Raw genomic sequence first — 26,154 nt, 5'->3', positions numbered from 1 at the left:
ACGTTCAGCTGTGTGTGTGTGTGTGTGTGTGTGTGTGTGTGTGTGTGTGTGAGAATGAGCACTAACAGAAGCACTGCTGTATGTGTGCAGGTGGTGGTTCTGTGTTTTTCGGTGTTCTTGGGGAGTTTCTACCAATGCCTGAGCCCCTGTTCCTCCATCACCAAAACAGACCTGAGCAGAGAGATCTCCATACAGGACTCGTACACCACTACAGGTATGCATGCTGGGATAGCGGTACAAAAATATACAGAGACACGCAACTTCTAATTAGATATGATATGCATTTGCTATGTAATTATACATACATTTGTATATATTAAAATATATATTTTAAAATAATATAAATATCTAAATAATTATGTGTATGTAATATATTATCACTTTACACATAAACATGCCATTTATCTGTATATGTCAGGTTGTGTATGTGTGTATACACACACACACACACACACACACACACACACAAGATATATATTTTGTATATATATTTTAATATAAGTAAATAATTATCAGTTTTAAATGTAAATTTTTTTACTTGTATTATATTAGTATTACATGTACAGCGGGTAAAATAAGTATTGAACGCGTTACAATTTTTCTCAGTAAATATGTTTCTAAAAGTGCTGTTGACATGAAATTTTCACCAGATGTTGGTAACAACCCAAGGAATCCATACATACAAAGAAAACAAAACTAATAAGTTCAGAAATTAATTTCTGTGTAATAAAATGGAATGACACAGGGAAAAAGTATTGAACTACTGAAATGTATTGAATACTTCGTACAAAAGCCTTAGTTGGTAATGACAGCTTCAAGACGCCTCCTGTATGGAGAAACTAGTGGCATGCATTGCTCAGGTGTGATCTTGGCCCATTCTTCCACACAAACAGTCTTCAAATCTTGAAGATTCTGTGGGCCTCTTCTCTATGAACTCTGATCTGTAGTTCTTATTTTCTATTGGATTCAAGTCAGATGATTGGCTAGCCGTTCTAGCAGCTTTACTTTCTTTTTCTGAAACCAATCGAGAGTTTCCTAAAGCTGCTAGAATGGCCCAGACAATCACCTGACTTGAATCCAATAGAAAATCTATGGAAAGAACTAAAGATCCGAGTTCATAGAAGAGGCCCACAGAACCATCAAGATTTGAAGACTGTTTGTGTGGATTGTGGAAGAATGGGCCAAAATCACACCTGAGCCATGCATGCGACTAGTTTCTCCATACAGGAGGCATCTTGAAGCTGAGCCGTTCTAGCAGCTTTACTTTCTTTTTCTGAAACCAATCGAGAGTTTCCTTGGCTGTGTTTGGGATCATTGTTTTGCTGAAATGTCCAGCCTTGTTTCATCTTCATCATCGTGGTACTGTAGGTGTTGGGACTGAAGCAGCTAATATTAATTTCCACTAGGGGCAGGATTGCTTTCTAATTACTGATAGATTTCTGGTGTCTTGGCTTTCCATGCCTTTTTGCACCTGCCTTTCTTCATGTGTTCAATACTTTTTCCCTGTGTCATTGCATTTTATTACACAGAACTTAATTTCTGAACTTATTTGTTTTGTTTTCTTTGTATGTATGGATTCCTTGGGTTGTTACCGACATCTGGTGAAAATTTCAAGTCAACAGCACCTTTAGAAATATATTTACTGAGAAAAAAGGTGACGTGTTCAATACTTATTTTCCCCGCTGTATATTCCAGTTATTGGTTTAATAAATGTTCCTGTTGCATGATATAATAATCTATTACACATATTCAGCAGTCGGTCTTCATCTGCCTCCGTGCACAATATTAAAGCGTGTGAGGCTGTTTATGTGTTGCTAAAGTATGGATTTAGCATTAATGCAGAGGTACTAGAGCCGCTGTCATACTGAACGTTTTCATATTGATCCAACCCTAATACACACAGCACTCGTGTCTATTGCAGTCTCTGCTGTAATTTGCTCATTATTCTCGGTCTCTTGTTGACTAATGAATGGAGGAATGGCTGGATTTGGATCCACACTTGAGCTGCTGAGAGTCATTATCAGTGCTGGAGTGGGCCAGTAATTATCATGCCTTTAAAAGCAGAGCCATCGCTGATCTCTGATCCGCCCGCATCACGTTTCTCCCACGCGCATCATTCAGTTAATGCACCGCTTTAACAAAACACTACTGTACTAATAAAAGAGCTGTTTCCACAGTGAGGTCCCGGAACCTGTTGTCCCTTCCGGAGCATGGGGGTCTGGACGAGCCTCATCCCGTCGGGCTGGGCGGGGATTATCCTGAATGGGACCGTCAGGCCGATGTAATGGCGGCTTGGCGTTTAGAACAGCAGCACAAACAGGAGCAGGCGGAGCTTCGTGAAGCAGAGCCCCGCCCACATATTCTAAACACCAATGAAACACGAGCGCAAAAGGCCATTCTCATAGACCTGCACTCACACAGGTAACGACCGTCCTTCTGTGGCTGCTTCGATTTGATGACACATGGATGCTGAACACTGGGTTTTGTTTTGGCAGGTCAGATCAGTGGTCAAACGAGACGACTAAAGTCATACAGCTGGAGAGGACCGTCAACGAGACGTCCTGAGATCCCTGCAGAGGCGGGCCATAGGCTTCATATTTATAGTATTGTTTTACTTAGATGTCCTTTTTTTAAAATAAACACAAAAACTCACAAATGTATTTTTATTCCATTCCAGCAGTATATCAAATGTTGATACTCGTGTACACTATTTTCTTTTTTTATATGCCTTGAATTTTTGTTTTAATATTCTTTCTTTTCCTTTTTTCACCTATTTGCCCCATGCTACTGAGATTATGTGTAGTAATATATTGAATTTGCATCTGTTTTCATATTCACATGACAACGATGTAGCATGTCAATAAAAATACAGTTCCAAAGATTAAAAAAATAGTGCAAAGATTCAAACTGTATTCAGATTAGACTAGATAGACTAAAAGCTCTGTTTGCGAGTTTGAAGATGGCGAATTTCCAAAGCATTTGTCTGAATATGTAAATATTTGCAGTATCCTGTATTGTCAGTGTGTTGGGAGAGATATGAATTGATGTGATTGATATCAGTGGAGATGTTTGCGGTTGAGGGCGATGAAAGCGGGACGGATGCTCTCTGTCCCTGAAGTCCCTCGTATGACGTTGCCCTCTTTATTAAGGACAGATGGCCCTTTTTGTCCTCATCTGGCCACCATCCAACCCCCGTCTGCACTCTTGAGGGAGTAAAAGACGCTCGCTGACAAGTCTAGCGTTCCCTTGCTCTGATATGAACGACTGTGACGACCCGAGTCCCGAGCGATCTGCGACTCACTTGCACCGCGTCCTCGTAGAATTAATCTGTTATTTATTATTTTTAGCATGCCTGCCATCCTTTTATCCTGGAAACGAGCATTTCGAAGGAGATGGTGTTGTCGTGATGTGATGCATTCAGATGCAAACATTTGTCACGCAACATCCGTGTCGGAAATGGTGTGCATTTCTTATGTATTTGGCATAACGTCTTAACTATATTACACTTTCATTGCATCACAATGCAATCTCTGGCTCTTCCTGAAATCACTCTGCCTTGTTTATGTCCTGTTTTTTTCTGCGAGCAAATAAATATTTTCCTTAGTAAAAGCATTGTAAATCAGGCGCCCTAAGCTGTCGTTTTGCTGTGTATCCATGTTGGCTTTCTCTATATTAAATTAGACTGATTTATATTTGTTGTCTTACTAGGATGTTGAGTGATGTTTTTATGTCATCTAGTTGCTTGACTATTAATTATTTTCATTATGACTGGATCTGCATTGTATTTTTCCTGCCTCTCAGGGGGTTTTATGCAAAAGAAAGGTGTTTGCTCCACATCAGAGAGCTCAGATGATGCACTTCATACATTAAATCACATTAGCCAAATTGTGTTAGAAGAAAAATGCATGTGGTCTCTTAGACTCTCATGACTTCTTGGAAAAATTATATGTTAACCCTTGGATAAATGTGCAGTTGTGGACATATGGAGGTGATTCTTCAATTGCGGCAGTATATCTAGGATATTTTGGGTAAATGCATTTGTTCTAGTTTGATAAAAGATTCAATGTGCCATTTTGAATTATTTTTCTCATTTTTAAAAGGACGTGCTAGGATGTCCTGTGAAAAGAGTAATTTATTTATATTTGATATAAAGTTAAAATTAATTTATTGCTCACCCAAACGTTTCTCTATCAAGCGAAAAAAAAAATTTGCTATCAATTATCAAAAATTGCCATTATCAATATCAAAATGCACATTAATTGCACGTCATCATTTTTTTTATATATATATATTTTTACAAAAATAATACAATACCATAGTTTTTTTTTTTTTTTTTTGCAGGATTACAATAAGCAGTTAACACTTGAGGACAAGTGAAACCATAAAGAAAGGCACTGAACTAACAAATGTATGATTTAATGTGATCATATTATATTAACATTAACATCCAAGGCTTTTCTGACAAATCAAATACTGGGGGTGTGGCCAAATAATAATAATATAATATTAGCTCTTCTGTCCTATGCTGTAACAAAAGTTATAGAGGCGTGGCAAAAATTTTAATATTAATGAACCCTCCACAGTCTGGTTATAATACGGCAATTTTTAAAGGAAATATGCAAGCGCCATAAATCTAAAGAAGCTATGTTTATTATTTAAAAAATGTTTTGTGTATTTATTTATTTTTCCGCTGTATCTCAGGAGGTTCCTGACCGAACAAAGGGTTTGTTATCACAATCAGGTCCCGTTTAAACGCTCGCGTAAACACGCTTCTTCTGCGTCGCGTCGCGTCTCGCTCGCGCTCTCTTAGCGGAGACGCTTCTATCACGGACACGTCGGAGATCACCGCGCATTTAGCGTGTCCAGTCAGAGACCCCTCTGCCCTACATTCATTCCCGATGCTGGAGGAGGATGGGGAGGCACATCCCAGAATGTCCTCGCGGATGGATGCAGCTGTTGTTGTAGTTCCGCGGATCGTGCGTGCGCGTAACGTGAGTGAATCGTGAATAGATAGATAGATAGATAGATAGATATTATTCATCCCATGAGGGACATTGGAGGACGCGTTTGGAAGGACTTTTAAGCACTAGAGGAGAGAAGGGGGTCCACTCAGTGCCGACCGGAGCATGATGGACCCCCTGGCCAACATTCGCGCATCTCAGGCGGAGCGCAGCAGCAGAGGAGCCGCCGGTGGAGAATCAGCGGACGAGCAGACACGCGGCTGCGGGAGAGACCCGCCGATGGGCGGCAGCGACAGTCTGAGCAGCTTCGCCAACATGGAAGACTCGCTGGAGGAGAAACTCAAAGGTCTGGCGTTCAGGAAACAGATCTCGTACAGGTAAAAATGCGTTCGTGTTCCACACTGCGTTTATTTCTCCACCATATGGAGCGGTGAAACATGTCAGATGGTTTGTTTGTTTGTTTGTGTGCGTAACTGAACAATGCGAACCCCATTTGTTGTGCAAATCAACACCCACCCACCTAAATAACAGAATATTATAATACACATCGTGCCAGGATGTCCTGTGAAAGGAGATGTCGTTTATTTACACGAGAACAGCAATGGCATTAGGGCTAGAGTTGTTAAATGTATTTCATTATGTGAAAAACATTTCATATCTTTATGTTGTCGTTTGGCCTGCTATTGATTTGCAAGCAGGATTCAGCTGTGTTTTCCTCTTGCACATGAAACCCTTGGGCAATCAGGCAGGCTTTGTTTAATTGACATTTGACCTATTAATATGACACGAACAGAGCAATGGTATATGGCTTGATAATAATGAATTAGACTTCATCTGCGGTAGAGAGACCTATTCCCACATCAGGGTCATAAACGGCACGCTTTGACATATTAAAGGTCATTTCGGCACTACAGTAATGATATACAGTATTCACAATAATCTTTGGTGCACCCATATAAACTGAAGCCATTGATGAGTTTGCTTGTGCGGTGGGGCTCCTCATGTTTTGCCAACCTTAAAAATGTCCTAGACATGTTGAAAACATCTAAAACTTGCTTTTTTGGATGCATTGATCCTGTCGTTCATTCCAGATCAATGTAAGAATTGAGCCATACCGACCACACTGGTTTCATGCGGTCACTTGAGAAAACTTGCCTGTTCATCTCTTCTCAGAGACCCCTAACTTGACCTCCCCCTCCTCCGTTTTCCACCTGTCCGTGGAGGAGGGTCACTACCACCCTTACTGCTCCATCAGAGTCTAAAGGTCAATCCTCCTCCGAGCAGATCAATCCTCCGCTCACAATTAAGGCCAGTCTCTGAAGAAATGATCAAAGGTGTCCTCTCTTTCAAAGGAGCGATCTATATCCATCTCCAATTCGGATAAGATGACAATAAGTCCCATGAAACAAACAAACACAAGCCAGCATGGCCTAAAATGCAAAGCATCTTAGATAAAAGTTCGGCTTTTTAAAGCAAAGCATCTAAAAATGGAAGCTTTGAGTTTGCCAAAAACAAAAACAGGCACTGTTCCAAAATCTAGTGAGCTTACTTGGGGTTTACTGTCTGCATAGGCAGCATCTTAACTGTAATGACACCTTATAAGTGATTGATTCGGAGTGCTCTGTATAACTAGCATTCCTCAAATGAAATGCACAGGATTTCCATGATACTCAAATACTACAAAATATATGCACTCACAAATATTGGGTAAAATAGTGTATGTATATATATATATATATATATATATATTTGTTAATAATAATAATTTGTTGATAATATCCATTATCTTTTTCACTGAGCTTGTTGTAAAACATAGTTCGGTTCCAAAAATCTTTAACGCAGATCTTATAACGCAGCACAATCAGCATAGTAATCATGCTGCTACCTTTTGGAACAGGCTTCTTGTCAGAAGCGTATCTGATGTCTTCAAATGCTGCCTAGGTAGGCAGCTCACTAGGTTTTGGAACAGAGCCACTGTGTTCTTCTTCATACTCTCCTGAAATATAGCACTTATATCAGTTTTTTGTTATCTAGTGAATCATGTTCGGCTTGTAAAGAGGCACTTGTGTCCGCTCTCTCTCTCTCTCCAGGACGCCCTAGGAGTGCAGCAGCAGACAGTGGAACAAAAAAAAAGAACTCATGCATTTTTAAGCGTCCCGATCACAGCCTCGATTGTAGATTTATACATGCTTGACACATTTTCACTCCGCCAGGTCTGCTCAGTATCAGAGTCGGCCTGCAAAAAACTTGTCGTGTTTGCTGAGCTTCTGCAAATGGTGGATGGCGACTCCATTAACAATGCTAAATGGATCGACCAATCATGATCAAGTATTTCGAGAAGTCATTTACATCTGAAATGTAATGAAAAAGTATATTCATTGAGAAAAATAATGTGTTTTTAATTGGATTTGATTTGCTGGTTTATATGGCAGGTGGATAGAGGGGGCGGGGCTGTAAAGTGCGAGGGATTGGTGATGTCATCAGAACAGGACATTTGTTTTAGAAGCGGAACAAATCACATTTTGATGAAGTATTCAAAAATTTTTTTTCTCATAATAACATGCAATCATGCGTAATTAGACTAGGGTCAGTTTGTTCATGCATTTTGAATCCAGAACATTCAGTCATCACAACGAGGAAGCATATTACCAGGAAGTGATGCGTTGTGCCGCCAATGGTGCTGCAGAATAGATGGGAATGGGTTTAATATTTGATCGCTTACAAGTGTTGTGTTTTATCAGTGAAACTTTAATAAGGGCCCTGGTGCATTTAGTCATCTGTCAAGTTATGCCAGTCCTCCTCCCGTTTGGCTCTTTGCTTCGTGCATTTGGCTGAAGACCGTAGACGCTGCGCCCAATTAGGACGTACCCTTCACAGTCAGTTTAGCACGCTCTGTTATTTTTTATAATTCTCATTTCTAGCTGGCATTGATTCAGGATGCGAAATGGCCACCACACCTACTGTAAACGTTGATGCGCAAGAGAAACTGTATGTAAATACTGTACGTGGGCTGAAATCAAGAACGAGGTGTTTGTGTAGTCGTTCCATCAATGACTAAATGTGCACATACCTTTTTTGGACCCACGATTGCCCTTTTGCAAGTTGCGCCTCATTCCAGCTGACGTGTTTAATCACGCAAAGGTATGTGTATGTGCGTAAAACAGGGCTTGTCTTGTCTCATTTCCTGCTAAATGCAAAACCCAGGAGCACTCAGTAGATCCTAATGGCTGACGTGAATAAGGATTTTACACAAATGGTCATAATCTCTCCTGAAGATGGCTGTGCGTAAAGCAGATGGCTTAACGATGATAAAGCCAGTCTTTTTGCTTTTTTTCGCTGTGGCGGGGGTTTGTTTTGCAGTCTGAGGAGACCCTTATTAGGTATATGAGTGTAAGAGGCTTTTCCTCGTCTGTTCTGTTCGGTGAAGCATCCTGCTGATCCGAGCTGCACCTCATCAGGGTTTGAAGCAGAAATTTAGTCCCAGGCTTTTGTTTTGTAGTAGGCCCGAACTGCATTTCCACTGATTTAAGAGCCAAATGATGACTTGAATGACATTTTATGCCCATAAATGAATGTAGTACATGTTTACAAGTCTTAGTTTGTTTGTTTGAGGACGTTGTATCATGCAGTTTCCATTCATTTTCCTACAAGTGGTCTGTCTGTCGTTCCTCTGCGTGACTCAGTCCTGCACCTGTAGTTCTGGCAGAGGAGCACCTGCAGACAGCCACCACACTGGAGGTGTGAGAGACTTCATCTCCCCTCCATCTCTTCATCCGTCCTCCTCCACTTCAGCAGGGAGTTAACACTGTCTCTCCGCTCTAATTCTCTCTGACACCGATGGCTCAAACAGACTCGCTGGTCTTTTATAAAACATGCTACGGCAGCTGCCGTCAATGAGTTTTGGTGGAGCATCAAACGAGAGAACGAAATGTGGTTTTAGCTGTCGTAGGTGTGATTTTGCTGTATTGACAGGCTTTGGTTTGTTGCATCACTTACCCATTGTGTTAATAATTGTTTCTCTTCAAAATTTTAGTTGAATTACTGAAATAAATGAACTTTTCCACGACATTCTAATTTATTGAGATGCACCTGTATTCACACCAGGAAAGTCCGCTAGTTCATTTGCCTTGGTCCGGACCAAATACAATGTTGAGTTTTTTTTTTTTTTGGTGTGGTTCGCTTTTCACATTGCTGTATTCACACCTGCCCAAAAGATCCGCACCAAGAGGGGAAACGAACTTGAGTTCGATTCAGTCGAGCCAAACAAGACTGGTGTGAATACACCCTAATGCACTTGAACTTATTTAACTTATGTGACAAACGTTTAAGCATATATAGGACAAGTGTTCTACACTAACAAGATGTTATTAGTTATAATGTTAATATTTTTACATCAGAAGATTACAAATATACATTTTCAGAAAAAAAGTTGCAACAAATAATGTTATTGCATTTGATATTGCATACAAATAATGTTAATGCATCTAGATGCAACAAATAATGTTATTACATTTAGATGCAAAAAATGTGTTTAGATGCAAAAAAGTTATTGTATTTAGATGCTTAAAATGTTATTGCATTTAGACCCACCAATAACAATGTTATTGCATTAAGATGCGATGAAAAATTGTATTGCATTTAGATGCCAAAAATGTTACTGCATTTAGATGTGCAAAGTACCAATTCATTACCATGAATCAAATGAATTATGTGCAGTATCATAAGGGATATAAGAATGTATGGTTCGGTTCAATTTAATTCATTTTAACATAGATGAAGAACACAGGTCTGTAATTTCTGTTAGTGTTTCGGGCGTTTTTGTTCAATCAGTCTTTGTTTCATTGCACAAAAATAGCAGAGAAATCAATATTTCTATTTTCTCCAAAACAATCTCCAAACAATTTTGCACATTTTTGTGTTGATTTTAGGGGAAACTCCAGACCTCAGTGTAATGCATGTAAACATGGTGAATGTGTTAAATGGAGTAGAGAGGACATGGTGTCTCCGTACTGCATATATACAGGCTGTACTGGGATTACTGGGCGGCTTTTTTAGCCGATGATGTGACAGGACTGAGTTTTATTCATGATCTGAATCCTGACGCTGAGTAATTTAACTGATTGCCGGAGCAGTAATGTTGGTGTGTAATCCTACCTGCTGAACCATTTTTATTCATTCATGTTAATGGCATATTAGAGGATTTCATCCTCTCGTGCTTGCTACTGTTAGTTACCTCAGGTGCATGGAAATGTCCACTGGGTGCTTGCTAACCTGGTTTGGTCTTTTTGATATAAAGTAGATGGTATGACCAAAATCTTACATCTCAATATGAATAATTTTACATCATGGGTCAGAAATTAATTATTTTATTCAGCAAGGACACTTTAAAGTCACATTGAAGACATTTACGATGTTAAAGATTTATGCTTTTGAACTATTAATCAAACAATCCTGAAAAAAATGTATTATGGTTTCCACAAAAATATGAAGCAGCACAACTGTTTTCAACACTGATAAGAAATGTTACTTGAACAACAAATCAGCATATTAGAATGATTTCTGAAGGATCATGTGACACTGAAGACTGGAGTAATGATGCTGAATATTCAGCTTTGATCACAGGAATAAATTACATTTTAACATATATTACAGTAAAAAGCGGTTATTTTAAATTGTAAAACTATTTCACAATATTACTGTTTTTTACTGTATTGTTATCAAATATATGCAGTCTTGGTGAGCAGAAGAGACTTGTTTTAAAAACATTGTAAAAATATATAAAAAAGTAAAAATATTAAACAAAAAATGTGTTAATGCTTGATGTTTTTTATTTTTTAAATGGATGCCTATATACATTTCAGTGAAAAAAAGAAATTTATAAATACATTTATTTCTTGCAGTTGTGGCTTATGTGTCTTAACTTGTAACTTTGTGTCTCATAATTGCAACTTTATTTTTCACAATTGCAGCTTTTTCATATTTTAAACTCTCTCACAACGATCTGTTTGACCTTTTACTAAGTACTTAATGTATTCAGTTTTCTTTGTGTCTTTCTTTCTTCTCTTTTTTTTAAATTGGTCTCAAGTTAAAATATCGTAATGCAGTTCTGCCTCTGATGGAAGCAATAAATTAAAAGATACAGAAGAGATCTGAAGTTTATCTTGTATTTCTCAGGTTGGATGAGGTTGTAATCGTGTGCAGCTCATTTGCATTCGCTCTGTGCACACATTATCTTTGCAGCACAATTCTCTGGTTCTGTCTTTCTCCTGGTCTCTTTCTCTGTGTAATGCGCTCACTAATTATAGCTCGCCTCTATCTCTCTCCAGCTGTGGTCTGGGAGGTTGTGTGTGTGTGTGTGTGTGTGTGTGGATGGGTTCAGCCCTTTATACACTGATAGCACAGGGTTACAGCAGCCCGGGCCTCATTTAGCAAATGATTAATTCAATTAGGCAGCCAGGACCTCAGGTGGAAAAGGAAAAACCTGGAGTCCCCTCACGTCCCCGAAGCCCTGCGAGAGGCGTAACGGAGGAGATCTAGTCCGCTTTTACCACACTAATGGAGGATTCAGGACCCTGACACACATTAGCGTTGCATTCAGACCGCTGTTTTCAACACACAACACAACATTTACCTGATCATTGCCAGCAGAGCCATCTGCCAGCGTCACTCTGTGTTCAGAGGCTTTTTGGGACGCGCGGGGATTGAGTGGAGCATTTGAGCAGCACAGGTCACAGATAATAACTGCATATTGTATTAAAGAAAACTCAGTGAGCTGCAGGTCATGAATGGCTTTATTTGACATGAATGGTAGATGTTTATTTACATTGCTTGAGGTTTAGGATGTCAAGGGTTAATTTTCAGTTCAAAACTTGTGGTGTCATATATCAATCCAGTCAGAGAGTAGAGATTATTTGCCCATAACTGACTAGTTGATTATTGATTTTTTTTCTAGATTATTTAGATTTTTTTCTTGTTTTTAGGTTTAGCACTAGCTCTAGGTTTAGCAGTAGTGTTTTATTTATCATTCTGAGCTTTAGCTGTGAGACACTTTGCATGATAAAAACCTTCTCGGAAAAGTTGCGTCATTGAATTCTATTTTCAATTTGAAACTTACTATCAAAATTCTAATTCAACCGCCCATTCTTTATTCCAATTCAGCGCACATACACTTTTTTTATTTTTTATTTTTTTTCAGGTCATAAATGTGTTTATTTTGACATACATTTCCCGTGGTTTGATATGTCAGGGGTTAATTTTCTATTCAAAACTTGAGTTTTAGGTCGGCTATCCAATCATAGAGTAGAGGTGAATCCTGAAGGTTAAAGGTTGGCTAAACGTCCACAAATTGCTGGTTGATTATTGAGTTTTTCTAGGTTTAGCATTAGTGCTTTATTGACAATTCTGAGCTTTAGCTGTTAAACACTTTGCATGATAAAAACCCTCTCGGAAATGTTGCATCTTTGAATTCAATTTAAAATGTAAAAATTCGAAATTCAAATTCAACCACCATTTTTTAAATTTAAATCCTTTTTTTTAAATGTTTTTTTTTTCCTTTCGGGTCATAAATGTGTTAGGATGTCAAGGGTTAATTTTCAATTCAAACGGTGTGGTTTTGGACATCAGTCACAGAGTAGAGATGGATCAGGAGAGTTGATTAATTGTCCACAAATCAAAAGTTTCATCTTTAATTATGTTATATACAAATTTTTTTTTCTTTCTTTTGGGACAGTGTTTTTAATGTGTGTGTGTGTGTGTGTGTGTGTGTGTGTGTGTGTGTGTGTGTTGCATTTTTAGGATTTTAGGGTGTCAAGTTAATTCTCCCCCCCTAAAAACCTAGAGCTTTATATAGTCAGCTTCAAGAATTTAATTTTAGATTAACTAGCACTAAACTTCGTATAAACAGAGCAAGCTGTGGTTGATCATTTTAACTGTTAATCTGCGTTCACTTCCTTACTAAGTGGCCTCTTGTCCAGAACAATCCGCGAAGACATCAGACTGATTGTCAGATTGTAGTCAAAAGTCAGCTTGAGCTCAAGACACCTGTAGTAGAGATTGTCATTTGAAAATTACTGTTCTTTTGGAGAGGTTAGTATGAAGTGGACTTTTGGGACTGAGCGGTTTCTATACACTGGTGTAGGTGTGCGGTCCGCCCGAGTTCATCTCTGTCCTGAGCTTTGCTCTTGATGGCGGGGCGATTTTCAGCAGATGGATGGGTCAGATAGGTGAGAGATGCATGCTTCCGATGCCTCCCCCGCACCCTGCGCCAAACGCCGAGGTTAATTATGGAGGTGTCAGCAGCCAGAGGAGGAGAACAGAGAGAAGAAAGAGTGAGAGGAGGTTTATGTACAGGCAGGAGTGGGATCCAGCCCTCCCACATACTCTCCCAATGATGCTCTTAATCTCACACACACACTCACACAAAAGCATCACGGTCACAGTTATATGTAATTATACAGTCCGATCCCACATGCTCCCACTCGCGGAGCCCCAGAGCGTGCACGACGGCGAACTGTCACGGTAACGTAGATCTATAACGTGAGAGAACATTGCATGCAGTGCAGAGCATTCAAACACCTCCTCCAGCAGCAAAATATATGTGCATTATGTATTACGACAGGGTAATATATTAGATTTACATTGACAAATATGATGAATATTTATGTGCTTTTTTTGGGGCAGTGTCTTGGAAATTAGTAAAAATGAGTTTGATTCAGAATCAGTTCAAACTTTCAATTTAAATTAATCAGTTTAATTATTTGTTTGGATGGTCGCTCAAAAATGTTCATGGAAGTGTTATGTGGCATTTTTCATTTATTCTTTTTTTTTTCTGTAAAAATATTCTATTAGAAAAAATTATATAATTTGTAAGTTTATATTTGTGCATTTAAATGCAAATAATGAAATGTGCTAATTTGAGAAGCATATTTTTGAGCTAGATTTTTACTGTATTTTAGTTCTCGCATTAAACATTTTGAATTGAATTAGATACAGTGGCTTTTCAGTTGCAATAATGGCTATTTCAGAGCAAATTCATAATTATCAAGAAGATACATTTATGTTTATGCATTTGGTTGATGCTTTTATCCAGAGCGATTTGTATTGCATTCATATGCTCATGGATTTTCGGGGAATTTAACCCATGACCTGGTCTTGCTAGAACCAGTTACTGTTGAATGACAGAAATGCAAAGCTACTGTATATATTGGATATCATAAAAATATTGAGAATTTTTTTTAGTTATATCGCTCAGCCATACTGTATGTGGTGTTGTTGTTACTAAACTCTTAGGGGCCGACCTAACTTGGTTTCCTGTCATTGTTGTTGGCCAAAAGGCAGACTGAGTGTGTGTGTATGTGTGTGTGTTTGTCAGGTCACAGACAGTCAAGGGAAGGACACAGAAACTGCAGGGGGTCTGGACCTCTCCCTCAAAACACCGGGAAATGTGTCACAGCTGTTTCTGTAGCGCCGCAAAGCAAGTGAAAGAACAAATTTTACATGCAAGAGCAAACCGTGCACATAACACTGTATTATTGTGTCTTGTATTGAATGTCAGCAGAGGAGAAATCACTGTTATTTACAGCATTAATAAAGTTCTGCTGTCCGTACGGTTTACCCGGAACGATTTACTTTGATGTAAGATGTTATGCTTTAAAAGATAATGAATCCATTTATCAGCAGAAACTATTTGCGTTTAAGACGAACATCGCTAATGCTATTGCTCACATGTGATTTGAACAAACTGAAGAATTAGACATTCAGTACACTGTTTATGCTGCAGACACGGATGATACCTCAAGTTGTGCTGTTTATTGAATGTTCTGTAACTTTTATAACTGATCAGATGATAATCGAGCTAAAAAGTGCCATAGAATTACATTGGAGGAGGGAACCAAGCCAGTATCTAGAGAACAGAATTGTGGGTGAGCTGTTAAGACTGACCCAGTAAGCAACCACCCAGAACACCCTAGCAACTGCAAAGCAACAAGATAAAAACCACTCAGAACAACATAGCAACTTTAACGCTGTAACAACCGCATAGCCCTGCGATAAAAACCCTTTCAGAACACACTAGCAACTGCATAGCAATGTGAAAAACATCCAGAACACCCTAGCAACCCCATAGCAACAAAATCAAAACTAAAAACACTTTCGGCGTGCAACTTGGTACCAGAACATTCCGACACCATAGCATAGTGTCACTCAGTTTTGCACAATCAAGCAGCACTTAAAGGGGTCATGAACTGAGTAACCAAAATTCCCTTCATCTTTTTACATATAAGAGGTCATTGTACTATTAAAAACGTGCTGTAAGTTTCAGAACTCAAAACTTTCTCGTTAGTCTAAACAGCTTATATTGAAGCCAGTCTGCCAAAATGACAGCTTGTGGAATGTACGACTCTATGATGTAATAGTGTGACTAAACACCGCCTCCGCAGAAAAGATCAGCGCCTGCTTTTACATCACTGCCTGTTTAGCCCCGCCCACCGATTCGCACATACAGTGTAAACGAGAGAGGCGAACACACAGGTCTACGAAGAAACCAAATGATAAAGATGACTCTTCCTTCTGATCCTAACATTAGTAAAGAGTGGATGAACTTTATTTTTAATGAAGATCCAGACCGCATCAGTAAGAACTCGGTCCTTTGTTCACTTCATCGTTCACAAACAAGGCACAATTCAACATGGGATTTTTAGAAAGATTGAAACTAAAAGACGATGCTGTGCCGACTATATTGAATCTGACAGTAATGTTGCAACACACAAGTGTGAGTACCTGTTTTTATTATGTGATCACTATTGCTTTGTCTGTTTAACAGATCGTTTGATATGAGTATTTATGCGGTTTTAACCTAAATCATCTGTGAAGGACATAGACTGTCAAACACACACAACTATTATCCAATCATAGCAGTGGGCGTTTACTTCAGAGTCATAGGCCAAGTCTATTCAAACAGAGCGCTCTGATGAGGGGGTTAAAAACAGGACAGAAAATAGCATATTTTTTTATGTAAAAAATCTTGATAACATTATAAGTGGAGCTCGGATAACAGTACAAAATAAAAAACAAAGGCAGTTCATGACCCCTTTTAATATTTTCTTCAGAAAATTTACAAAAATCTAGTTCAGTTTTATATCTTCAGTCAATTGAGTGACTGAATTGCTTCGGTTCTTCTTCTCCTTTTTTTAAGAAATCACCTTTTTCTTTTGCCTTCTTGAGTCTTTCAGTGAGCTGAAGGAATGTAAAATGTGTGGTAGGAAGCTGGTGTCGCTACGCATGAGGATCTTTAACAGGAGAAAGTGTCAGAACGCGGAGAGGCTGAAATGAAGAGAGCGAGAGGCGATTACCCAGGAGCACTTGGATACGCGTGAACGGTGCTCGCCAATGCCAGACCGCCCACCTTCCCTGCACCCGCTGCTCTGCAACAAAATCACTCTCTTAATCAGTATTTTTGTCTTGTTTTCCTGTCGAAATATCCAAACGTTCTTAAAAATACTTGAGAAGCAAAATTGCTTAAGATAATCAGACGAGAGAAGAAGAGACGGGGGGGGGGGATGAATGTAGGACAAAGGGATGGAGGGGGAGAGTGTCTTTGCTCCTTCACGTGGTGAAGGACGAGGTACATGTGGCCCACAGCTGCTGGTCTGCCGGGAGACGCTGAAGTTTGACCCTGACGGAGAAGGAATGGGAGAAGGGTACGGAAAGAAAGGGAAGGAGAGAGAAAGAAGAGACAAAGATGGAGTGAGAGTTAAGGAGGAAGGGGAGAGGCTGTAGACCTAAAGAGGGACTGTTCTTTGATAGCGTGCCCTATATATTTAGTAGAGGAAGAAAAGAGGGACCGAGAGAAGGATTGAGGAACAGATTGTCACATCGCCATGAGGAAAGGACACACATGATGGAAGGCAGAGCAGAGAGAGGACGGACAGAACGACATGTGAGGGATGACAGTCATTAGTGGACTGTGGAGGGAAAGTGTGTGTCGCAGCATGAGGCTGGGTGGTGATGGATATAAATATCTGAGCACTGTTGTTTGGGGAGTTCAAGTGGGAAAAGCCCAGGCTTCCTGTCTGACCGCTATACCAGCAGGATGGGAGTTCTGTTGCACACTTATAAGTTTTGCAATGCATGTTGACTTTCAGTGCATTTATTGAAATGCTATAAATGAATACGGTACTACACAATGAATGCATTCGCAACTAATGCATTTAAAGATTTAAAATGCTAGAAAGCTACTCTTTCCATGAGTGGCACTAGTGCAGACTTGCATAAACACTCTTAGATTGGTCAAACTGCTTGACAAATACATGCAGATACACCTGCTGCCAGTGAACAGTTAGTCCGGATTTGCATCATGCACTTCCTACGCTGTTATCAGAAGGCACGGAGTTAATTTAGCTGAAATAATAGCAAATCACTAAAGATGTGATGATCATTTATCAGTCAGTGAATCAGGCTTGCTGAGCTTTTCCATCATCAGCTCCACCGCAGATGTTATCCGGGTTTTCAAGAGCAAAGGCGACATCCCGAGAAGCATGGCAGTAAAGTTTGTTCTGTATGTGCAAAAATGTCATGTGAAGTACCCAGTGCAGAATTCAGTAGGATTATTGTAGGAGACCGTGTCAGTGGAGAGCTTGAGAGAACATTGAGACATTTAAAGAAAAAAGGTAGATATCCGTTTGTTAGTAAATACACTAATGTGGAAAAAACAAGAGTTTATTTTCTCACTCTTGGTCCACCGGGCCAAATGTGTCCATAGTTGAAGAAACACCCATATATAACTGGATCTGCCCACGGATATGTCCACCTACCTCTTACTTCCATTTCTACCCCATGATCCGGTCACAAGTGTGATGTATGTGCTGAGTTTGCGTATGTGTGTGCTTGTGTGTAGTTTTCCTGCCATTGTCAGTGGGTGTGTGTCAGGCTGCAGTGACAGAGCTCAGGGGCAAATGAGAGAAATGTGTCTCCATCCGGCACACACATGAACACATAGTCACAACAACAACATCACGGACACACACGAACAAAAAGGGAACCGGAGGGAATTCAGCCTCGACACGTTTAAACTGAGTAACTAATACTGTGACCACATTTATTCAGGAAACATTAGTGCAATAGTTTAGAAACTGCATCCTTGCCTTGGGACAAGGTAAACAGCCAAAGCATTCGTAGTAGCTTGCAGGGTCTGAAAATGTTTATTTCTCTCCTGAATTGACACTGAAATCAGCGCTTTGTTTTCTCTTGAGAACATTTTGAGGTTGTTGGGAACCTTTGTGGTCACAGTAAAGGTCCTCGAATCGAAAAAGTTTGGGAAACTGTGAATTAGTAGATGCTTTTGTTCAAAGTGACACACTGTTCCAAACACAAAGTCTTTAAGAGCACAATGGTGATAATTTGTTTCTTGTTGGGTTCAATTTGCAACCTTATGGATACTATTTTCCACTTAGTGGGACTCCTGTTTGCAGTAACCAGAGGGTTGTCTGTTTGAACCCACCAAGAAACAAGTTAGCCGCAATCCCTCTGGGGATATGTAATTTATGTCCAAATCTGACACATATGCATAAGAGGACGTGTGAGACGCCTGCTTGCTGTAATTCGATAAACAGATAACAAGACGTGTGCTAAAAATGAAGTGCTGATAATATGTTTTGTGATGTTCTTGTCTAGAACACTCTATATTGCCTCTTGATATACTCTTGTGTTGTTCTGTTCGTCATGCTGTTATCAGGACGCTGCTGGCTTCAGATAAAAGCACGAAGATTGAATTAGCGCTAATCACCGATCTGCCCGAGATTTCTCTCAGGCTCGGGGTCTCGTGGGAGCTCTGCGTACGTGTTGATTTTGTTACACTTATTACCTTTGGCACATCTTTCTCTCGCTTGTGTTTCTTCACCCCACAGTGCTGAGTCTTAGATCTTAATCTCTGGAGTGAGAGGGAGGCATGAGAAAAAGGTCCGTGTCAAGGACATTCTACTCTGATGAGAATGAGGAGAGGAAGAAGGATTGTGCTGTGGAGCGCCAGTAGCCATGATGAAGTCGGTAATGGTAAGGCTCAGAGAAGCTGTCCTTCAAGTGCATGTTCGCCAGGGCCCCGTGGGCGGGAAGAGTCACAGCGAGCACACTGACCCAGTTAGAGAGCTACAAGGAGGGATTGAGCGAAGCAGAAGTAGAAAGAGTGACAAGATCAGAGACTCTTCCTGCAAGCAATTCCAACAGATCGCGTCCAGATTGATCGTTTACATAAATATATGAGTAAATTCTGAGTAATTTGCACGTAAAACAGACCTCTCTGGAAACTCTCCTCCGGATTCACAAACGCTTAGTAAACTTCCGATTTGATAGTTAAACATGTGTATGTTAATGAATTCCAATCATTTGTAAATAGGGCGCTCGTGCGCGCTCATTCACAATTAGCATAATCCCCGCCTGAATTACAGCTACACAAATTGCATGTCCAGGAACGCATTGGAATATTCTGGTCTACTTTCTCAGGTTTGGCTCCAGTATATTGCATAAATGCAAAAAAGACTAATAGGCCACATGCCTAACAATAAATATTTGATAACGTGTCCACCAAAGAGTTTTTAGCCAGCTAAAAAATTTCAGGCGCTCTTCTTAAAACGACCAGCTGGTGGTTTCTCCAGCTGAGATGCTTTGGTTGTTATGATTTGGAGTATCCACAGCGGCAACTTATTACTAGTATCTCATTTTTAAGAATTTTACTAAATATAAAAAAGCAGTAACCAGTAATATTGACTTCTCCATTGTTGTAGGCAGTCGCATTGTTGTGTGGTTGGTCGGTATTTGTCCCGCCCCTCCTCCATTGATTGGACGGCTGGGTAAATAGTGACAGTGACGAGCGCTGCGTTTTACAGTTATCAACTCTGCTACAAAAAAAAGAGGGCAAGGGCAAATGAACTTGTAATTATCATGGCAGTACATCAAAATTCAGTGTCATCAGTTTGCCAAAAAGAACACAGAACGTTTTACGCAGCGTTTACATGTGGTAGGGAGCAGGTGTACATTTCGTTAGTACCAACTAACATTTTGAAATTACGAACATTTTCATGAATTCGAAAGTTTAAGTCAGAATGGCTTCCCTTTCAGCCTCATTTTAAAGAAATAACTTGCTGGCGTACGTCACCCGCCAGGCACTACCTGAACAACACAGATTTATGACTATTAGACTTTGCATAATCAGACCACTCACAAAAAGCTTTGCATCATCAGAGTGTGAGGTCACATCCTGTAGAGTCACTAGATTGCGACTCGCTCAGTCTGGCCAGAGCAGAGAGCCATGCAGTCAAATACTGACGGATTAAAATACCCTGGATAAAGTGTCCCTTTGTAACAGGTTGCCCATAGATTGTCTTGCATAAGGTCAACTTGGGTTACATAATAGACCTTAAAACAGCTCCAAGTGCTAGACGTGGGGCTGACCTGATCTCTGGGGGTAACGATGGCAGTGATGATTGTGAGAGATTCTTGTCTGTCTCTGGTGACAGGACAGGATCTGACACCCATACATGCCTCCGGGTTCTCAGGTATCCTCCATCTGGTCTCAGCTGTCTGACGGCCTGATGATCTCAGCGCTATATGGGCAGCGGGAGGGTGTGTTAGGCGTGCTCCGGTTCTATCAGGCAGCCATGTGTAACAGTGATGTCAGCCTGCCTTGCACCGGTGGAAGCGAGCCGTCAGCTTTGGATGCTGCTGGAGAAGAGGTAGGAAGCACCCCGGAAGTTCGGAAAGGAGGATACAGGCTGAGAAGGAGAAATGGAAGGATGATTAGGGCTCGGAAGACAGTAGAGGAGAACCGAGTATGCGGGAAAGGGCGGAAGCGGAAGGTGACCTGGTACCACAGGCTTCTCGGCTACAGGTTAGTGAAGTTTGACCAGGTCTTGCTGCATATCTCTTCAGCTGCAGAACTCCACTCTTTTACTTCTTTTCTTACTGAGATTGAGAGTGGGCAGCTCAGAGAGATGATATCATAGCTGTGTATGTGGGTTGACACCTGACTTAAAGCGTGGAGGGAGTTTGCATCCCACACACAACTACAAAACCTAATTGACTGAGACAATGGGAGCGGGGAAAGAGATTATGATGCTGACAACAAGATTTAAGACTTAAATACACCAACGGTGGCGTGTGTTGGACTGTTGCCATGCCTACACAGGAGGGATGATATTACCGCAGGGTGTCGTGGGAGGGAGCGGCCGCTAGATTGAACACACATCCCCTGCGCTCGCACACGTAAACCCTCTGTCCATCCCTTCATGTCAGATAAACAGGAACCCGCACGGCAAATTAATACCGGCCGATGATAAATGTCTCACACATGCACATCATCCTTCTGCAGTCTCTCGGTGAAGCCAGACCTCTGTCAAAGCTGGTTTTAGTAGAACTAATTCCATTATGGCAGTCTCGCTGATTGCTCTTCCTGTCTGTTTCCACCGGCGTGTGGCGTATTCTTTATCTCAAATTGTGTGCCATTCTGCCTGTGCGGTGTGCACTCAGTTGATTACTTTCTAGTGAAATGTTCTGCTGTCTGCGACATGACACTGTGTTTACCCAGGACTGATTATGTGCCCTAATGTATGGCGTCTTTAAACAGTGGACATCGTTGATTGATTTGCTTAATGCCATGGAATAATATTAAACAGAAATGCGTTACTCATTTACCTGACTGCAATGGGAAAGAGGACATTTACGTCTCAAGCTCTCTATATCAGCCTGTGGATTTGATCATTTTAGTGCAATCACGTCCACAGAGACATGTGACACTAATGATTCAGCATTCAGGATGGTTTCTAACGAAAGCTTTCTTACTCGGCTCCTCATGTTGCATGTTTCCTTTTGTCATGAATGGCCTTTTTCTGATGCATGTGTCATCAAATTTCAAATTTTGTTGCTCACAAGTCACTCTTTCATTGCGTAGGAGACTCTCTAAGGAAAAAGACATTGTTGAGATCTATTCTGAAATCTTTGAGAAGACATGTTAGATAATTTTTGTCAGGAGAAAAATCTGAGAGCTCAAGTCTTGTTTCAGAGAACCTGGTTTAGATTTTTCTTGCCTACGCATGTGTGACATATTTGTTTATGTATATTTGTTGTTGTGTTCCTGGCTTTCACCACAGTGGCATGTTTCCAACGCACATGTCATCTGCCAGTGGCTCTATTTTTAGCTCGGAGGGTAAAGGTGTGTGATCCCATGGCCCCGGCTCGCTTTACAAAAGAGCTCGTAACTGGACTCTCGCTTGTGTTCTTTCTGAACGGGATAATTTTAGACGAGGATTTGAAACTTTCAGCAGGGTGTCAGGTGTACGGCCCACCATTTCCTCATCCGTTGTTCTCTTCACCCCCTACCTCCGTTGCTTGTGTCGTGAGTGTGTGTGTAAAATTATACACCAAACGTTGGGTCACTTTCAACCTTTGCTTCAAAATGGACGGCCATATGGCGCTGTGTGTTTACTTTGTTAAATACTGGAGGAAGATCAGGTGGCAACAGTTTTTGAGGAAGGAGCTTGGAGTTTCATCAAGTTCAGTTACACATTTTAATATGCACTTGGACAGCTGGAGATATGAAACATGCATGCTACATGTTCACTTTGATATATTAGTAGCTTTAGATTTTTAATGCATGTGTTAACGTACATGAGAAATGTTTTTGCTTTAGTATACTATTAACCTCCTTAAAGGGGTCATGAACTGCCCCTGTTTTTAACTTCAACTTATAATATTACATCAAAAAACATCATAATTCAGAAGTAATATGCTATTTTCTGTTCTGTTTTTAAACCCCCCTCATCAGAACGCTCTGTTTGAATAGGAGTAGTGGATTGTAGACTCAGAAGTAAACACCCACTGCTATGATTGGCTAACAGTTGTGATTAAAATTCGCATTCCGTGAGCACCAATAGCCTTTTGGGCAATGTGCCAACATATTGTGCTGTTGCGCTACAGGCGTCCCGAGTTCGAATCCCGGCTCGAGGACTTTTCACTATCACACCCCCCTCTCTCTCCCACTTTGCTTTCTGTCTCCTCTACACTGGCCTATCATAATAAAGTCAAAAACACCAAAAATGAATCTTTAGAAAAAACGCATTCCAGGGGATAAATATCACATATTGTGGTCTCTTCAACCTGCGGACATGAAAAACAACCCTCGGCAACAGTGTTAAAATAAATACCGTGGAAAACCGGGGGCTTGGCAACAATGTTTACGAGCCTAGACAACACACATGTGTGAATCGGTGGGCGGGGCTAAATAGGCAGCACTGTAGAAGCAGGCATTGATCTTTTCTGCGGAGGCGGTGTTTAGTCACACTATTACATCATAAAGTGGCACATTCCACAAGCTGTTGTTTTGGCAGACTGGCTTCAATATAAGCTGTTTTTAGACTAATGACAAAGTTTAGAGTTCTGAAACTTACAGCATGATTTTATAGTACAATGACCTCTTCTTATATGTCAAAAGATGAAGGGAATTTTGGTTTCTCGGTTCATGACCCCTTTTTGCTCCCTTTGTGTTTGTACAGACAGTGTGGGCTGTATTTGCGTAAATATAAGTTTGAGTAGATCTGTCTGTGATACTGGCATGGGATGATGGCTAATTCTATGGAAGATTGACAGACAGAGGAAGTGATCACACGATACTGACTCATGCAAGTCCCTTGCTGGGACACAAGCACACACACATTGTGTCTAAGAACAGTCTTTGCTGATTTCATACCATATGAGGCAGAGGCTCTCTTTGCATGCAGGGAATTATGGGAACTTCCTGGCCAAGCAGACTGGTTAACAGATTGGTCTGGATCATTTTGATACTGGCACAAGGTAGACGGCCGTCTCCTGTTGTGTGTGTTTGTAGTGTGTCCCCGCTTTAGCTCCACAATGATTAGTCCTTTTATGTGCAACAGCAAGGAGCTCTATCCCCGATGTCAAAACCTTCAGTCCAGGAAGGCCTCATTATTTTCTCTTGAATGCGTTTACTCTTGGGCTGAAGCTATTTGTGGTTGTTCTGTTCCACAGGAAAGCCATCTCACGGTCGGGCCTCCAGCATTTGGGTCTGGCCCACAGTCCATTCCCTGCCCTGAGCAATGGACCGGCCAAGGAGCTTCACAGCACAGTGGACTGGAGTGTAAGTGTTCTTCATCTGTCTTTCACTCCAATTGTCTATCCAACTGTATGTCTTATCAGCTTTGCCATAAAAAATTACTCTGGCAGTGCTGTGATAGTATCAGATGGTACTTCGATATAGACAGAAATCCTTTTGATTTGAGCCTAGCAACCACACAAAACACCCTAGCAACCACCTAACAACTGCCCAGAGCCAGTGTTATTTTAGTATTATTTATATACTATTATAGTTTACTTTTATGGTATTATTAATAATTTAACTTCGATTTCAGTTTTCATTTTAATTTTAGTTAATTTTTTTGTAGTTTTGTTGTGATTTTGACATTTCTATAAGAATTATTTCTTTTAAATTGTTTCTATTAAGCTTTATTTTTATTTCAGTTTTAGTTTGTAATTTTAGTACTTAAATCTTATTTATTTTCTTGCATTACATTTTCTTTCTAACATTTTTCAACATTATTAATTAATTAATTTCAGTTTTGAAATCGCTTTGGATTAGCTTTTATTGTTATATTTTTATTTTAATTTGAGATTTATTTATTATTTATTTATTTATTTTGGTTTTTAATTAGCTTTTTTTATTTCAGTTTTAGTAATTTTGTTTTGTACTTTTGTCTTTTTTATTAGTTTTTTAAATACTTCTCTTTAGATTTAATATATTTTTATTTCTGTATAATAAGTTTTAGTCATTTTAGTACTTCAGCGTAAGCTAACTTATTTCAGTTAGTTGCAAATGCAATATTTGTAATTTTCAGTTACATTTTTTAAGTTAAGGTTTTGTATGTAATATTTATATTTGATTTCATTATATTTAGCAACAATAAAGCAATGTACCATACACTTAGCATAATGAGTTCACCACAGTTGGAACTAGTTTACAATGTGTCATTTTTTTCTTACGATATATAGTGTGAGTTTTATAGATAATATGCGATATTCCCATACTAAAGCGCTAATGTTGTTACTGTCAAGGATAAGGTTGTGGCATGGCAAAAGAGAGACTCTTTAATCCAGGTGCTGTGTGTACAGATGGAGACTGCTGAGGGGGCGGAGCCCAGCGGGACGCTTCCTGTGCGTCTTTGCTGGCCTTTTCTTCCCCGCTAGTTCCCGACGTGACCAGCGCAGCCATCAAACATTAATGTGCCTTCCTAAAGCTTCTAAGTGTGTGCGCGAGTCAGTGCTAATTGAAGCCTCACACAACAGTGTCGTTGTTTCCATATGAAATACGTGTGTGTGATTTCAATGTGCGTTGAATATTTTTGTACTTAAATGCTCCTATACTTTGCATAAGTTTAGCTAGGGTGACCTCTTTTCCCCGGACATGTCCTCTTTTTGGACCTAAAAAAATGCGTCCGGCCGGGATTTCTTAATCAACCAACATTTTCTTTATCTTGCTCCCGCTGAATCTCTGACCATTAGGGATGGGCGATACCACTTATTTTGTTTTCAATACGATACCGATATTTTTCAAGGCAGTATCGTCGATATCGATACAGATTCGATACTTCTGAACTAAACTTTTAAATTATGAAATGTATTAAATTACTAAGAGTAAAATGGGTAATGATAAGCACTTAACTTTGTTTAAAACGCATTTTAACATTCAATACGCCTTAATTGTAACTTATTAGGTTATATTTTTGTTTACACATGGTTCAAATATGCTTTTTGTTTACACATGATTCAAATCTACAGATACTACAGTTGAACTATGGTCACTTTAGTAAAACCATGGTTCATTTTCATAAGGGACTGCCAGTGACAGGCTGTTACATGCATAAAATGCAACCTTTTTATTCTGACAGTGTATGATTTCTATTAACATTACAGAATAGAACATGATCAATATTATCTTTCAACGTTCAATTTAAATAACTGTAATTGCACAAACTATGTAGGCTACAATTTCAGTTTGTTTATTGTGAAAGAACTCTGTCCTTCTGTCCTCTGATAAGCATTGTTCAGGGCTGCCGTTCCCAAAAGCTTTAATGCTTTCTTATGATACTTTTGGGAAACGCAGCCCTGTTTGAATGCAGTGAACGCTCTCTGTGATTGA

The 26,154-nt window shown here is 40.0% G+C and overlaps 2 protein-coding genes across 6 annotated transcripts in view; both read left to right on the top strand.

Annotated features, from left to right (window-relative positions):
* The window catches only part of creb3l2 (cAMP responsive element binding protein 3-like 2), an 18,408-nt gene extending 14,716 nt beyond the window's left edge, over positions 1–3,692 (top strand). Inside the window, exons 10-12 of the mRNA XM_016447658.1 lie at positions 91–214; positions 2,178–2,421; positions 2,496–3,692. Of these exons, the coding sequence (XP_016303144.1) occupies positions 91–214; positions 2,178–2,421; positions 2,496–2,565 (438 nt within the window). The 3' untranslated portion in view covers positions 2,566–3,692. The remainder of the gene's footprint in view (positions 1–90; positions 215–2,177; positions 2,422–2,495) is intronic.
* Positions 3,693–4,641: 949 nt separating this feature from the next.
* dgki (diacylglycerol kinase, iota) overlaps positions 4,642–26,154 on the top strand; it is a 47,208-nt gene continuing 25,695 nt past the window's right edge. For all 5 annotated transcript variants that reach the window (XM_016447655.1, XM_016447657.1, XM_016447654.1 and 2 more), the window contains exons 1-2: positions 4,642–5,338; positions 23,991–24,099. In XM_016447655.1, the coding sequence (XP_016303141.1) occupies positions 5,127–5,338; positions 23,991–24,099 (321 nt within the window). In that variant the 5' untranslated portion in view covers positions 4,642–5,126. The remainder of the gene's footprint in view (positions 5,339–23,990; positions 24,100–26,154) is intronic.

Source organism: Sinocyclocheilus anshuiensis, unplaced genomic scaffold, assembly GCF_001515605.1.
Source record: "Sinocyclocheilus anshuiensis isolate Anshui unplaced genomic scaffold, SAMN03320099.WGS_v1.1 scaffold283, whole genome shotgun sequence".
In the NCBI taxonomy this organism is placed as follows: Eukaryota; Metazoa; Chordata; class Actinopteri; order Cypriniformes; family Cyprinidae; genus Sinocyclocheilus; species Sinocyclocheilus anshuiensis.
This window is presented reverse-complemented; position numbering and strand designations above follow the sequence as displayed.